The sequence below is a fragment of the Anoplopoma fimbria genome, chromosome 3, assembly GCF_027596085.1.
Source record: "Anoplopoma fimbria isolate UVic2021 breed Golden Eagle Sablefish chromosome 3, Afim_UVic_2022, whole genome shotgun sequence".
NCBI lineage: Eukaryota > Metazoa > Chordata > Actinopteri > Perciformes > Anoplopomatidae > Anoplopoma > Anoplopoma fimbria.
The window spans coordinates 8611583-8623809 of record NC_072451.1 but is presented as its reverse complement, the minus strand read 5'-3'; the positions used below and the strand labels follow the sequence as shown (position 1 = coordinate 8623809).

The window sequence follows — 12227 nt, the reverse complement described above, 5'->3', positions numbered from 1 at the left end:
TCAGTAACAGTATGGCAGCGTCGCAGTCCACGCTATCAGTGACAGCGTACTGAAAACATTTAAATTACAAATATGGTTTATATTTTGATTTATGAAGAACTTGATTAAATGTACAAACAATAAAAAAAAATATATATATATATATACTGTAGTTAAACTCTTTATTGTTCTACTTAGCTGGTCACATTTACCAGTGTAGCAATTATTTCTCTGGCCACTGCAAATATTCAATTATAAATGAGTGGAGATTGACTGACTGTAAAATGTAATATTCAATAGTGATAATCACTTTTTGTAATTATTTTATATTTTGTGTTCCTTGGAAGCTTCATGCTTTGCTAAATTTACTTCAGCCAAAATGAACCTGGAACCTTTGGACTCCCCAAAGCAGTTGTGCTGAAGATGCACTTTTAGCAGACGTGCGCCCTCATATATACTGACTCCGGGACATTTCAAAGAGTCATTGGAGAAAAAGGCACTATTGTCACTAAACATTAATGCATGACATCAAGGTCATGATGGAATGCAGAAAGTTATGCATGTGTTTTACAAATCTAAAGTAATTTTGGCTAGGGAAAATAGTGGAGAATACATTAGTCTTTTATTGAGAGAAATTGAAACCAAAATAATAAATAAAATAAACTAAAGCACACGAAGGTCAAGCAAACACATCGCAGCTTATTCTGCTCCTTTGTGATGTAGCTGCAATAAGTAAATGCAGGATATTCACATTTTATTGAAATACTTCTGAGTGGATCGTATGTTTGGCAGTGGTTCAACGTCAATGGAATGGAAACATGTATCCCCTCTCTCCTCAGCTGTATTTGAGCCCCTGCCTGTGGAAGATGTGATTGAAGCTGCTGTAGCAGAGGACATTTCTGCACCACCTCCACCAGGTACGAGTGTGTGTGTGAGAATGTCCGAAATATATAATGGCCCTGATCAATGCAGGCAAACAAGTAGTACATGCAGAGAAATTCAGTGTCACATTTAAATGTCTAGTTACACTACAGTATAGCTAGGAGGGTTTCCATGCACTTTTAGACCCACTTTCTTAATCTTAATTTAATTGAATAATTTGCTTCCCAACACAGTTGAGTTATTTGGAGAAGTACTGTACCAATATACTGATGTAAGTCCAGGTGTGGCAGATGGCAGTAGATGTTTAAAACTATAGTCACCAAAACATTGAAGATTGAGAAATTGACACCAACAGGATTTTCCCCAGTACAAGGCTTGTTAGGAGTGCCTCCTGCAGGATGGACCCTGCAATAATACTGAAACACTGCCACGGTTTGGCCTGTGTGTCTCAGAGAGTCTTATAATGATCTGTTTCTCCCTCCAGAGCCTGAGCCTGAGGTAGAAGAAGCTGAGCCTGAGGTAGAGGAAGCTGAGCCTGAGGTAGAGGAAGCTGAGCCTGAGGTAGAGGAAGCTGAGCCTGAGGTAGAGGAGACTCCTGAGGTTGGTACAGACCAGGTTGATTTTTTAAAAACATTAGTGAAACACTTGATATCATTATATTGTACTTTTATAGAGTATAATAACCTGAAACATAAATTACTCTCTCAAAGTGTGAAGTTTTTGATGACATGTGGGTGGTGTATTCCTTTTCAGGTGATTGAGGAGGACCCAGAGGTGCTGGAGGAGGAGCCTCCTGCTGTGGAAGAGGAGGCCCCTGTTGAGGAGGTATGCTGTTTTTACCTCAGATTTAGTTAAGCACAAGAAATAACACTGCACAATGTTTATTTTCTAGTCAGTCCTCCTATTTTTCTTACATGCTAAAGTCCCTGCAATTGCTTTTGTCAGTGTGAAGCCCCTTTTTGAACTGAACCACAGCTCTAATGCCTACCTGTGTAAAGGACAGTATAGATGTCGGTACGGCTTCATACACTCATATAATAGCTGTAAAACATAAGCCTGCTGCACTTGCAGCTTTTGTTTCTTTTTATAGCTGCTGTTTTTTTGTGTTTCAGAGGGTTTCTATGCTACTCATAGTTAAAAATGATATATTATTATATAAATATACTAGTAGTAAGGGCAGCGGTGTAAGGGAGTTTAAAAAATAAATAAAAATGTATTTCTGTATGTGTTTACCTCTGGAGCACCTTTTTATTTTGAGACCACTTATTAGTTCAAAGCTACAACAACAAACACATTTAAAGAACCGTACATTACTACAGTAGCTATAAGGGTGTGCTATTGCTAGATAACTAACACACATAACTTGCTTCAGATGCCTGGAACTCGGTTATCTGCCTGCAGGTCTAGTATTTCTGTTGATTTTTGTTCTTAGAGGTGTAATACAATGACTGTTAAATGTCAATTCATGTTACACCCACATTCAAATTTTCAAAAACTACAAACATCATCCTCTTTTAACAAGCCATTCTGTTTTTGCTTCAGTCTCTGTGGGTCGACTATGCAATCTGTCAGCTGTAACCTGTCTGTCCTCCAGTGTGGGGGATAATCAAAGAAGTAGCTCATAGCATAGAAGGTTCCTGAACATGACCTGTTTACTCAAAGGGTAGATGCACAAGGTAGTGAATCTTTACCACTCCAGCTAGTGGTTTCGAAGAACATTTTCTACATTTCAAAGTAAAATTCTGTATTAATCTGTTGCACTCTGAGAGCAAAACAAAAAGGCTAGATTAATTGTGTGCTCTTGTTTTAGCAGTGATTCAATCCAATTCAGTTTATTTTGTATAGCCCAAAATTACAAATTTGCCTCAGAGGGCTTTACAATCTGTACACATGTGACATCCTCTGTCCTGGAACCCTCATATCGGCACAGGAAAAACTCTCCTAAAAAAAACCTTTAACAGGGAGAAAAAAGGAAGAAACCTATGGGAGAGCGACAGAGGAGGGATCCTTCTCCCAGGATGGACAGAATGCAACAGATGTCATGTGTACAGAATGAACAACATAACAGAGATACAACACATTCAATGTATATGACATAAATGATTCATATAATCACAGTAGTAAGCAGAGTAACGAAAAGAAAAAATTAAGACTACTTATAAAAGCATCACTGACTGTAGTAGAATTAAAATAATGATATAGGGAATAGTATTAGTAATGTCACTAATAATAATAATAATCGAAGTAGCAGTGGGTGTCATCCGGGTCACAGCAGGAGGCATGACCATGGTCCAGGGACCACAATGATTCGTGGAAACCTGCGAGGCGAGAAAGCAAAAAAGGCTTCAGGGTGGAAGCAAAGCTAATATGCGTAATGGTACAGGTTATAGTAATGTGACTAATGATAATAATGGTAGTAGCAGTTGGTGTCAGCAGGAGGCACAGTCCAGGTACAGCCACGATTTATGGAAACCTGCGAGGCGAGAAAGCACAAGGACTCTGGGGAAGAAGCAAAATCAGTAATGTGCATAAATAGGAGATTAATACATAAAGATGGAAGGAGAGAAGAGGAGAGAGGAGCTCAGTGTATTCTAGGTGGCCCCCCGGCTGTCTAGGCATATAGCAGCATATCTAGGGGCTGGACCAAGGCGAACCTGAACCAGCCCTAACTATAAGCGCTATCAAAAAGGAAGGTCTTAAGCCTACTCTTAAAAGTGGTGAGTGTGTCTGCCCCCCGGACTGAAACTGGAACCTGGTTCCACAGAAGAGGAGCCTGATAACTGAAGGCTCTGGCTCCCATCCTACTTTTAGATACTCTAGGAACCACAAGTAACCCTGCATTGATGGAGCACAGCTCTTTAGTTGGGCAGTATGGAACTATAAGTTCCTTAAGATAAGACGGTGCCTGGCCAGTTAGAGCAAAAATGTCGCCAAAGTTTAGGTAACTAATGGGAAACACTGCGGCATAGATGGTCCTCCGCTGAAACCATTTCACTGTGGCACAGGTTCTAGCTACGATCACTACCTGCTGGTCCTTCCCTTTTTAAGAATTGGTGTTCAAATATCATTCAGCACCAAAGAGTGCTGTTGTGAGCAACTTTTATACCAAATGAAAGCAGAAAAATGTGTAAAGACATGTCTTTTTCTAACCTTTTTCAGGCTGTTCCAGTTGAAGAGGACCAACACGAAGAGGAGGCAGCACCTGAAGAGGAAACGGCCACAGAGCAGGCTGTGGAGGAGGAGGCTGCTTACGAGGCTGCGGAGGAGGAGGCTGCTTACGAGGCTGCGGAGGAGGAGGCTGCTTACGAAGCTGCGGAGGAGGAGGCTGCCTACGAGGATGTGGAGGAACTTGCAGCAGAGGTTGAGGCTGCAGTCGAGGAGGCAGAGGAAGAGGAGGAGGCTGCAGATGAGCCTATGGAAGAACCCGCTGCGGCAGAGGAGGAGGAGGAGGAGGCTGCTGCTGAAGACATGGCATTAGATGTTGAGGAAGAGAGCGCTCCGGCAGAAGAAGCTGTTGAGGAGGCAGAAGATGCTGTCGAGGACATAGTCGAAGAAGAGGAAGCAGCTCCTTCAGAGGAGCCTGCTGAGGAGCCCGCTGTAGAAGAGGCAGCTCCAACAGAAGAAGCTGTTGAGGATGTAGCCGAAGAAGAGGAGGCAGCTCCAACAGAAGAAGCTGTTGAGGATGTAGCCGAAGAAGAGGAGGCAGCTCCAACAGAAGAAGCTGTTGAGGATGTAGCCGAAGAAGAAGAGGAGGCAGCTCCAACAGAAGAAGCTGTTGAGGATGTAGCCGAAGAAGAAGAGGAGGCAGCTCCAACAGAAGAAGCTGTTGAGGATGTAGCCGAAGAAGAAGAGGAGGCAGCTCCAACAGAAGAAGCTGTTGAGGATGTAGCCGAAGAAGAGGAGGCAGCTCCAACAGAAGAAGCTGTTGAGGATGTAGCCGAAGAGTGGGAGGCAGCTCCTTCAGAAGAATTTGTTGAGGAGCCAGCTGTAGAAGAGGAGACGACTCCAACAGAAGAAGCTGTAGAGGATCCTGCTGAAGAGGAGGCCGCAGACACAGAGGCTGCTCCGGAAGATGATGTAGAGGAGCAGCAAACAGTACAAGGTAAGGAGGAGAGCAAGGAAGTACAAAGACCAGGTATACCAGATTTATCTGGTGCTGTTGATCCCAACATTCTAGGATACATGCTTATTCAGCGTTAGGTGTGAAGATTGTTACCACTGTCCCCATTAAAGGGAAACTACACAGACACTACATATCTGTCTGTTTCAAAGGTCCTAGGCATCTGTTAAATAGGTTGTTTAAAGCCTTTAGGCCCTGTCTACACTATCCCGTTTTAAAATGAAAGCGGGGTTTTAAAACAAAAACGATCTCTGTCCACACATGCGTCTCAGCATCGTTTTCGAAATGATTTGCGTCGAGACTTGCTCCCCTGAAAACTAATATTGCATGACTATTCACGTACACTGAGCTTTCGTGTGCCAGTGTAAACAGGAAGTACATTGGTTGCTTGGTTATAGATAATAAGATTACACTGCTCTTTAATTCTAAAAACGGTCGTGCTTGATACTTAACAACTTCCTCTAAAATCTTCCTCCATAAACTCAGACACATTTCGTGGAAGTTTTAAGCTTAGTTACAACACTGCAGGTCTAACTCTATCTCCCACACATAGACATTAAATTTACTTTAAAATGAACAGTTGCTAAACGAAGTTTACTAGATCATGGGTCAATACATTTGGTCAACACGCGTCTCTCACTCGTTTCATCTCGGTTTCGTTCGTTGGTTATTTGTGAAGCTAATTAAGCATTAATTAGAAAAGGAACGTCCTCCGTTTTGGGTCCATCGCTCTCCTCAAAGCCTCAAACCGCGACCGCAGACGTCCCACCCGAAGGGCTGATAACGCCGCTCGCTAATCGCTCCAATAACAGCCGGATCGTGACAAGGTAGTTTATCACATGGAATTAAAAATATTTGGAGTATTTTGCCTCTTTACGCGACTCCAATGGATTTAAAATGAAGCCGTCAATATGTGGTACACTTTAAGCTTTAATTCATTGGATATAACAAAAATATCCCATTGACCGTTGACTGACTTGGCCATTTGAAGAAAATTCCATTCCATTGCCTAGAGAAGCTCTTGGGTTGTTTCCGCATTATGCTCTGGGTCATTATCCATCTACACTTTGAAGTGCTGTCAAATCAGTTTTGCAGCACTTGGCTGTATCTGAGCAGATAGTATAGCCCTATACTTATATTTATTTATCCTGCTACTTCTATCAGCTGTGACATCAACAATAAACACCAGTGACCCAGTTCCATTGGCAGCCGTACAAGCCCATGCCATAAAACTGCCTCCACTGTGTTTGACAGATGATGATGATGTCATGAGCTGCTCTGTTCCTTCTCCACACTTTTCTCTTCCCATCGTTGTTCAACACCTGTCCTTAGATGTTACCTTTTTCAGATGTTTTTTTGGCAAAGTCTTAATAGGTCTTCCTGTTCTTCAGTGTAACCCGAGGTTTCCACCTTGTCGTAAACCCTCTGTATTTAGATTCATGAAGACGTCTCTTGATTATTGACTTTGGAGGAGGGAGGTTTGTCATTGTCAGAGTTCTCTGGACTTCGGTAGATGTTACGAAGGGGATTTTCTTCACTGTGTAAAAATGGCTGAAACTCCTAAACGGTTAATGTGATATTTTTCTTATATACATTGAAATTAAAGCTGAAAGTCTACACTTCAACCACATGACTGCTTAATTTCAAAACCATTGGAGTCATGCGAAGAGGGAAATTTAGAAAAATTGTGTCACAGTCCAAATACTTATGGCCCTGACTGTATACTCTTTGGGAAATACATTACATTACATACATACCTCTGTGTTTAATATCTAAAACAGTTTATGACCAAGGCAGACGGGAAGAAAAGTGTTGACACACATGATTTGGACTTGAAACTGTAAAAACTCTGGTGTGTGCGGGCCATCTGTTTTGAAGGCTCATAAAATAGACTTGTTGTCTTGCTGTGGACGGGGAGCCAGTTGAAGAGGTTGCTGACCGTTCTTTGACTTTTCTTTTGTCCACTGTCAAAGCCTGACTGGAGCTCTAAGGGAACCAGTCGGTGGTCACCATGGCACCGATGTTCCTGCATCATACATAACTTGTCCAACAGTGGACAAAGACAGTTTATCAACCAACTGAACCATCAGGGCAAATTACAGCTCCTGTGGCCCATTCTATCAGGGTCAATGAAAACATTTGACTTCATTGTGTGCTAGTAGGCCAGTAGCATCGTTTAGCTCATGAGTGACCTGGCTTCTTTTTTTTTTTTTTTTGTTGGTTCTGATTCTGTTTTCGAGGGCATACAGTTGGTTCATGGTTCCAAATGTTTCTTGTTTCACAGAGACGGAAGAAGAAGTAGAACACGAAGTAGAGGAGGCAGCAGAAGAAGGTAGATGCGCACACACACACACACACACACACACACACACACACACACGTGTAAAGTCCTGCACCAGCTACAGGGCTTGGATGCACTGTACATTTAATGGGGCAAAAGCTTTGTGAGATGACATCATTCCAATATTTTAACATCTTGTGGTTATGTGTGTTTCTCTTTGCAGCAGCAGAGTTTGTGGAGACAGAAGAACAGAATCAGGATGAGCCCACAGGTAAACATTGTTTTCATTCAACTTTATGCTCACAATGATGACGTCTACTGTATATGACCACGCCTCCTCCTGTTTTGGCCCCCGGTCATCAACAGGCTGTCCAACAATTAGGGGTGCAAGAGATCATAAAACTCCTGGTTCGGAACGGATCACGGATTTGATCACAGATCAGATTAGCACAGAAGAAAAAAGGGAGCAAATAAACTTTTAGATATCCCTGATTTTTTGCGGCGGACAACAATTGCCGGTCCTTGATGATCCGTTTTGTTTGGTAATTGCAGCTGGTCTACGAGGCTCCAGACACTGCATTTTTTTGCTAACGTCGCAAAAATCATTTAACCGCTCTGAAGTCAGCAAACCATCAAAAATTCTAAATGATATCCTTTGTTATTGTAATTTGTAGTGTTTTTTTCTTTTCTTTATAAAAACCCAAAATTCCAATAAGATCGTATTTTTATGGATTAAAACAAATCTTGTCATTAGTATTTTTAAAAATGTAATATTTGTTGCGTTAGTTATTGTAAACGGCTCATAATTCAGCAACACTACGATTTTACTACATTTTCACTGAACAGAACTTGAACGCATCATAGTGTAACCGAATGGAACCTTCGTACATATTCTACTGAATAATGGCGCATGACGAACGCCAGTATTCATAAGGGTCATAGGGGTGCTGATCCGCAAGGGGAGTGATCCGTACTGATCGCAAGTGGACAGTAGTCTATTACACAGCTTCTGGAGACTTTTCCTTATCATTTAATCAGATGATTATTGTCTTTACTAATCGTTGGGCCGATTTTTAAATGCCACAGAACACCAGAAAATACCTGTTATTGTCTAAGCCAGAGGTCGACAATCCAAAACTCAAAGATATTCAGTTTACAATGTTATAAAAAAGAAAAATGAGCTAATCCTCATATTTTGAAAGTTGAAATGAGAGAATGTTCTGTAGATTTGCTTGATAAATGCAGTTACCTCTGTTTGATTATCAAAATAGTCGGTCAATAGACCGATCTAATATTGGTTCATGTGTTTCAGTGTGAACGGAGAGCTTAACGTGTGAAAACAAGGTTTGCGTTTTTGTGAGGACCTTAAAGTTGTGTTAATGTTGGAAGCTCTAATCCTGGTTTAGAGATGGGAACTTTTCAAAGGGACTGTAACACAAAGGTAACTGCATGAGGCCAGAGCTGCTATCTGATGTCTGCACACTGTCAACGTGGAACTGATAGTCTGCTGCACTTTGGCTGCTTTCACAGAAAAAAGTATCAGTTCTTTCTGAGAGCAGAATCCACTCGCATACAAAACTTTATTAGGGGCACCAGTAGTTAACGGAAAAGCCATCTTATCCTACAATATGATGCTCCTCCCAAAACAATCAACCCTTCAATACACGAGCAAGATCAGAGACCTGTGAAGACTAAACCTCCTGTTTGTGCTCTCCACAGAAACGTAAAGGCTGCCGCGGTCGTCGTGGTGACGGAGCAGGGACCCAATGAGCTTGCATCAGCACCATCCTGAGCGTGCTCAGAGCGATCATGCACCGCTCCACCTCCACAGAAACAATTTAGTTGTTACGGCAACACTCTTCCCCTATCTGTCTCCCCCCCTCCCTCTGTTTTCACACCTTCCTTCAAATGTTCCTTGGTGTAAATGTGAGATAATGGATGAATTATTTACTTTTAAGGTACTCCTGTTTTTACCCTTCTTGTTTTTTCCTTGAATCCCATTTCATTTTTTCGTTTTTTTTTTCTTTGAGTAGAGCACCCATTTTGTTCAGGGTGATGTAGTTCTGTGTGACAGTGGCGCGATGGTCAGGCCATGTGAACTCTGTGTGCTCTACTTGCAGCTAATTTACGTGAGTCTTATCTGCAAGAGCTCTAACACTAAACCAGTCTGAAGCTTTATTTTGAAGTCTTCTAGTTTGGCTTCCTGGAGCTCAATTCTGTTGCTAAGCAAACTTGAGGCCAAATTGCATGGCTGAGCCAGGAGATTTGGGTCTGTAGAGTGAGGTGACTTTGTTGGGTTACAGATAGATAGACTAAACTTAGCTGGCACATCCAACATGCTCCGAACCGAGCACTGCAGGCTGCCTCCCGACTGGACCTTTCCCTCCTGCTGAAAAATCTGCTTGATGGAGGCAATACAAAATATTTCAAATTTAGTAATCACACTAAAAAACGTCACCTTCTGCCCCTCTATCGCAGTACAAGTTCGGAATTTAGAAGAACATCTCCATTCAGCTGTGTTTTAGTTCTGTTCACACAGTTCTGTAGTGATCTCTCTGACCCTCCTCACCCAGCCAGTTTATTCACCACTCAGTATGAGCCGTATGCTAGCATGTGAATCTAGAGAAAGCTTGTGTGTGTGCGTGTGTGTGAGCGTGTGTGTGAGCATGTGTGTGGATGAATTCCTTATGTGTTTCCCGTGATGAGCGTGTTGTGTGTCAACCCTCTCAGTGAGCCCTAGAGTCATGATGTAGTTTTTGAGACTGTTGAACCTTTTTTCTTCTCCTTTGTTCTCTAGCTACCTTTACCTCTGTGTGTTTGTGTTCCGTCGAGTCTTAGCGGTTAATTCTTTCCCGATACGGTTACCAAGACCATCTAACTAGCCTATCAAACCATTTGAAAATGAAGTTGGAACTCTAAACTTCAGATCTTTTGAGTTAAAACTGTGATGTAAATCAGGACATCATGGATGGTGCAAAGCTGTCACACTGTGGTGTAAAGATTGTTTTCTCAAATACACCAGCTATACATGGATCTGGCCCAGCAGGTGGATTCAGACAGGATAGGAACAATGAAGGCTTTTATCCCTGTGTGGGCCAGATTCCACTTTCTTTTCTCTGGCTCACAAAGGGTTAAACGGATCAGGCGTCATATTCCTGTGGAAGTCGGCCATAGCTGACATTCACCAGTTAAATGATCCGGCATCTTTGTTTTTAGCATCAATGACGTGTTTTATTTACTTAAAGGGAAAGTTGGCGACACCTTTCTTTAGTCACTCTTCCCTTTTCCTTTCGGGACAGAATCTGAATTTGTCTTGGTGTGTGTTTCGATCACTGGTCCTCGGTAGCAGGGCCCCAGAGGCCCCAGAGGCCAAAGAGAACAACCTAATCTTACACATCATTCCATTGCAGAACTTAAATTGTGGAATTAAGAAAAGCCAAATGAGAGCGTTAGGCATCTTATTTTGAAGATGGCCCGATCTGCAGGTAAACATCCTCTGGTGTCCCTGTTGTATCAGAAGATCTTTTAGTTAAGGGACAATGGGTGCAGCTCTGTGGATAACACATTCCTGTTGGGATACTGACAATAAACAAAATGTAGATCTGATGTTTTAGGATTAATCACAACACTACTGTTAGTGGAAGAACAGAGACCAAGTAAAACATACCTCTTTTTTATTCTATTATTTGGTGTCACAGACCCACTTTGTGTTTTCGAGTCCTGACATTTTGTGACTACCAGATTGTTTTCATGGTGTGCAGTAGAAGTTTTTGTAGGATATCTCGTCCACTAGCTGGTCTTTTCTACTTCCTGACACTTTGTAAGTCAATGTGAACTGTAAAACATTTTTAACATTAAAGTCTTTACCAAGAGAGAGCTTCTAGATTTTTAAAAATTAAGATTTAATAAAAAAAAACAACCTCATTTTCTGAAAATATGTTGAAAGCTTTTCACTAAGCCATAAGCTGTTTGATGGGCAGGTACTACTTCAGGACAACTTTTTATTCTCTAACACTACAAAAGGAAGAGCAATAAAATGAAGCCTCAGAGCAACCACACTGCAGCGACCCGGCGAAACCGATTTAGATCTCTTATCATTACTGATCTTTGATGAGAAGTCGTGTACATGATGCAATGACATGGACAGCGTTGCTCCCAGACATGGGGTGGCGGGGGGGCCAGTTGTGAACTTAGTGTCTGCTGGAAACAGAAGAGCTGCACTCGACGAAGCTCCACAGTATTATGAGGAAATAAAGTTGTTGGTTAACGACTGCCTAAGTGTTGTCTGCAGGTCTAATACTGATGGCGAATAAATTATTGTGAAGTAATGATGGATTGTGGAGATTTGAAGTGTCACAGTTTTCTGTAAATGATCTTTTGCTGCAATAAAAGGTTTGGGACAAGATGGCAATGACTCCAGTCTTTTTTTTAAATTTATTTATACATTTTGTGAATTTGTTTCGAAGGGACTCATTTCCTCTAAAGGTCAACATGCAATTTAACGGCAAAGCTGTAACATCCTGGTCCATCAGTAAAGACTATTAAAGGGGAAAGGAGGTCCTGATGAAGCTGGGACTGAGGGTGGTCACCTATTCCACTTAGAACTTGAATTCAAGAACCGCAGAGCTCCTAGTTATCTTCATGATTAAGTTCACTTTACACAGTTTTTTTTTTTTTAATAGGAATAATGAGAAGAAGCCAGGAGAGTCAGAGGAACTTAAGACTCACGCACCAACCTTTGTATGACCAACAAAGCCTCTGACAGGTGCACCAATAAGATTCACTCAATCTTCTGTCGTACTAGATCTGGTCACAAGGTGTCAGCATAGCTCTGACTCAGCGCTCTACAGTCTCCATCAGGAGAGCAGGAATCAGCCAACTCTTCTGTTTACACAAGAATGATTAAGACTGAAATTTAGTCAGAATTTATTTTATCATTTCCTATTGATTTCAACAATGGTAGGT

The 12227-nt window shown here is 41.7% G+C and overlaps 1 protein-coding gene across 4 annotated transcripts in view; it reads left to right on the top strand.

Annotated features, from left to right (window-relative positions):
* Positions 1–11132, top strand: part of asph (aspartate beta-hydroxylase) — a 29803-nt gene extending 18671 nt beyond the window's left edge. For 3 of the 4 annotated variants that reach the window (XM_054596206.1, XM_054596205.1, XM_054596203.1), the window contains 7 exons: positions 819–896; positions 1346–1461; positions 1615–1686; positions 4021–4963; positions 7266–7313; positions 7486–7533; positions 8982–11132. In XM_054596206.1, coding sequence (XP_054452181.1) covers positions 819–896; positions 1346–1461; positions 1615–1686; positions 4021–4963; positions 7266–7313; positions 7486–7533; positions 8982–8989 — 1313 coding nt within the window. In that variant the 3' untranslated portion in view covers positions 8990–11132. The remainder of the gene's footprint in view (positions 1–818; positions 897–1345; positions 1462–1614; positions 1687–4020; positions 4964–7265; positions 7314–7485; positions 7534–8981) is intronic. The other variant, XM_054596204.1, reaches the window with a different exon arrangement.
* Positions 11133–12227: the final 1095 nt, after the last annotated feature.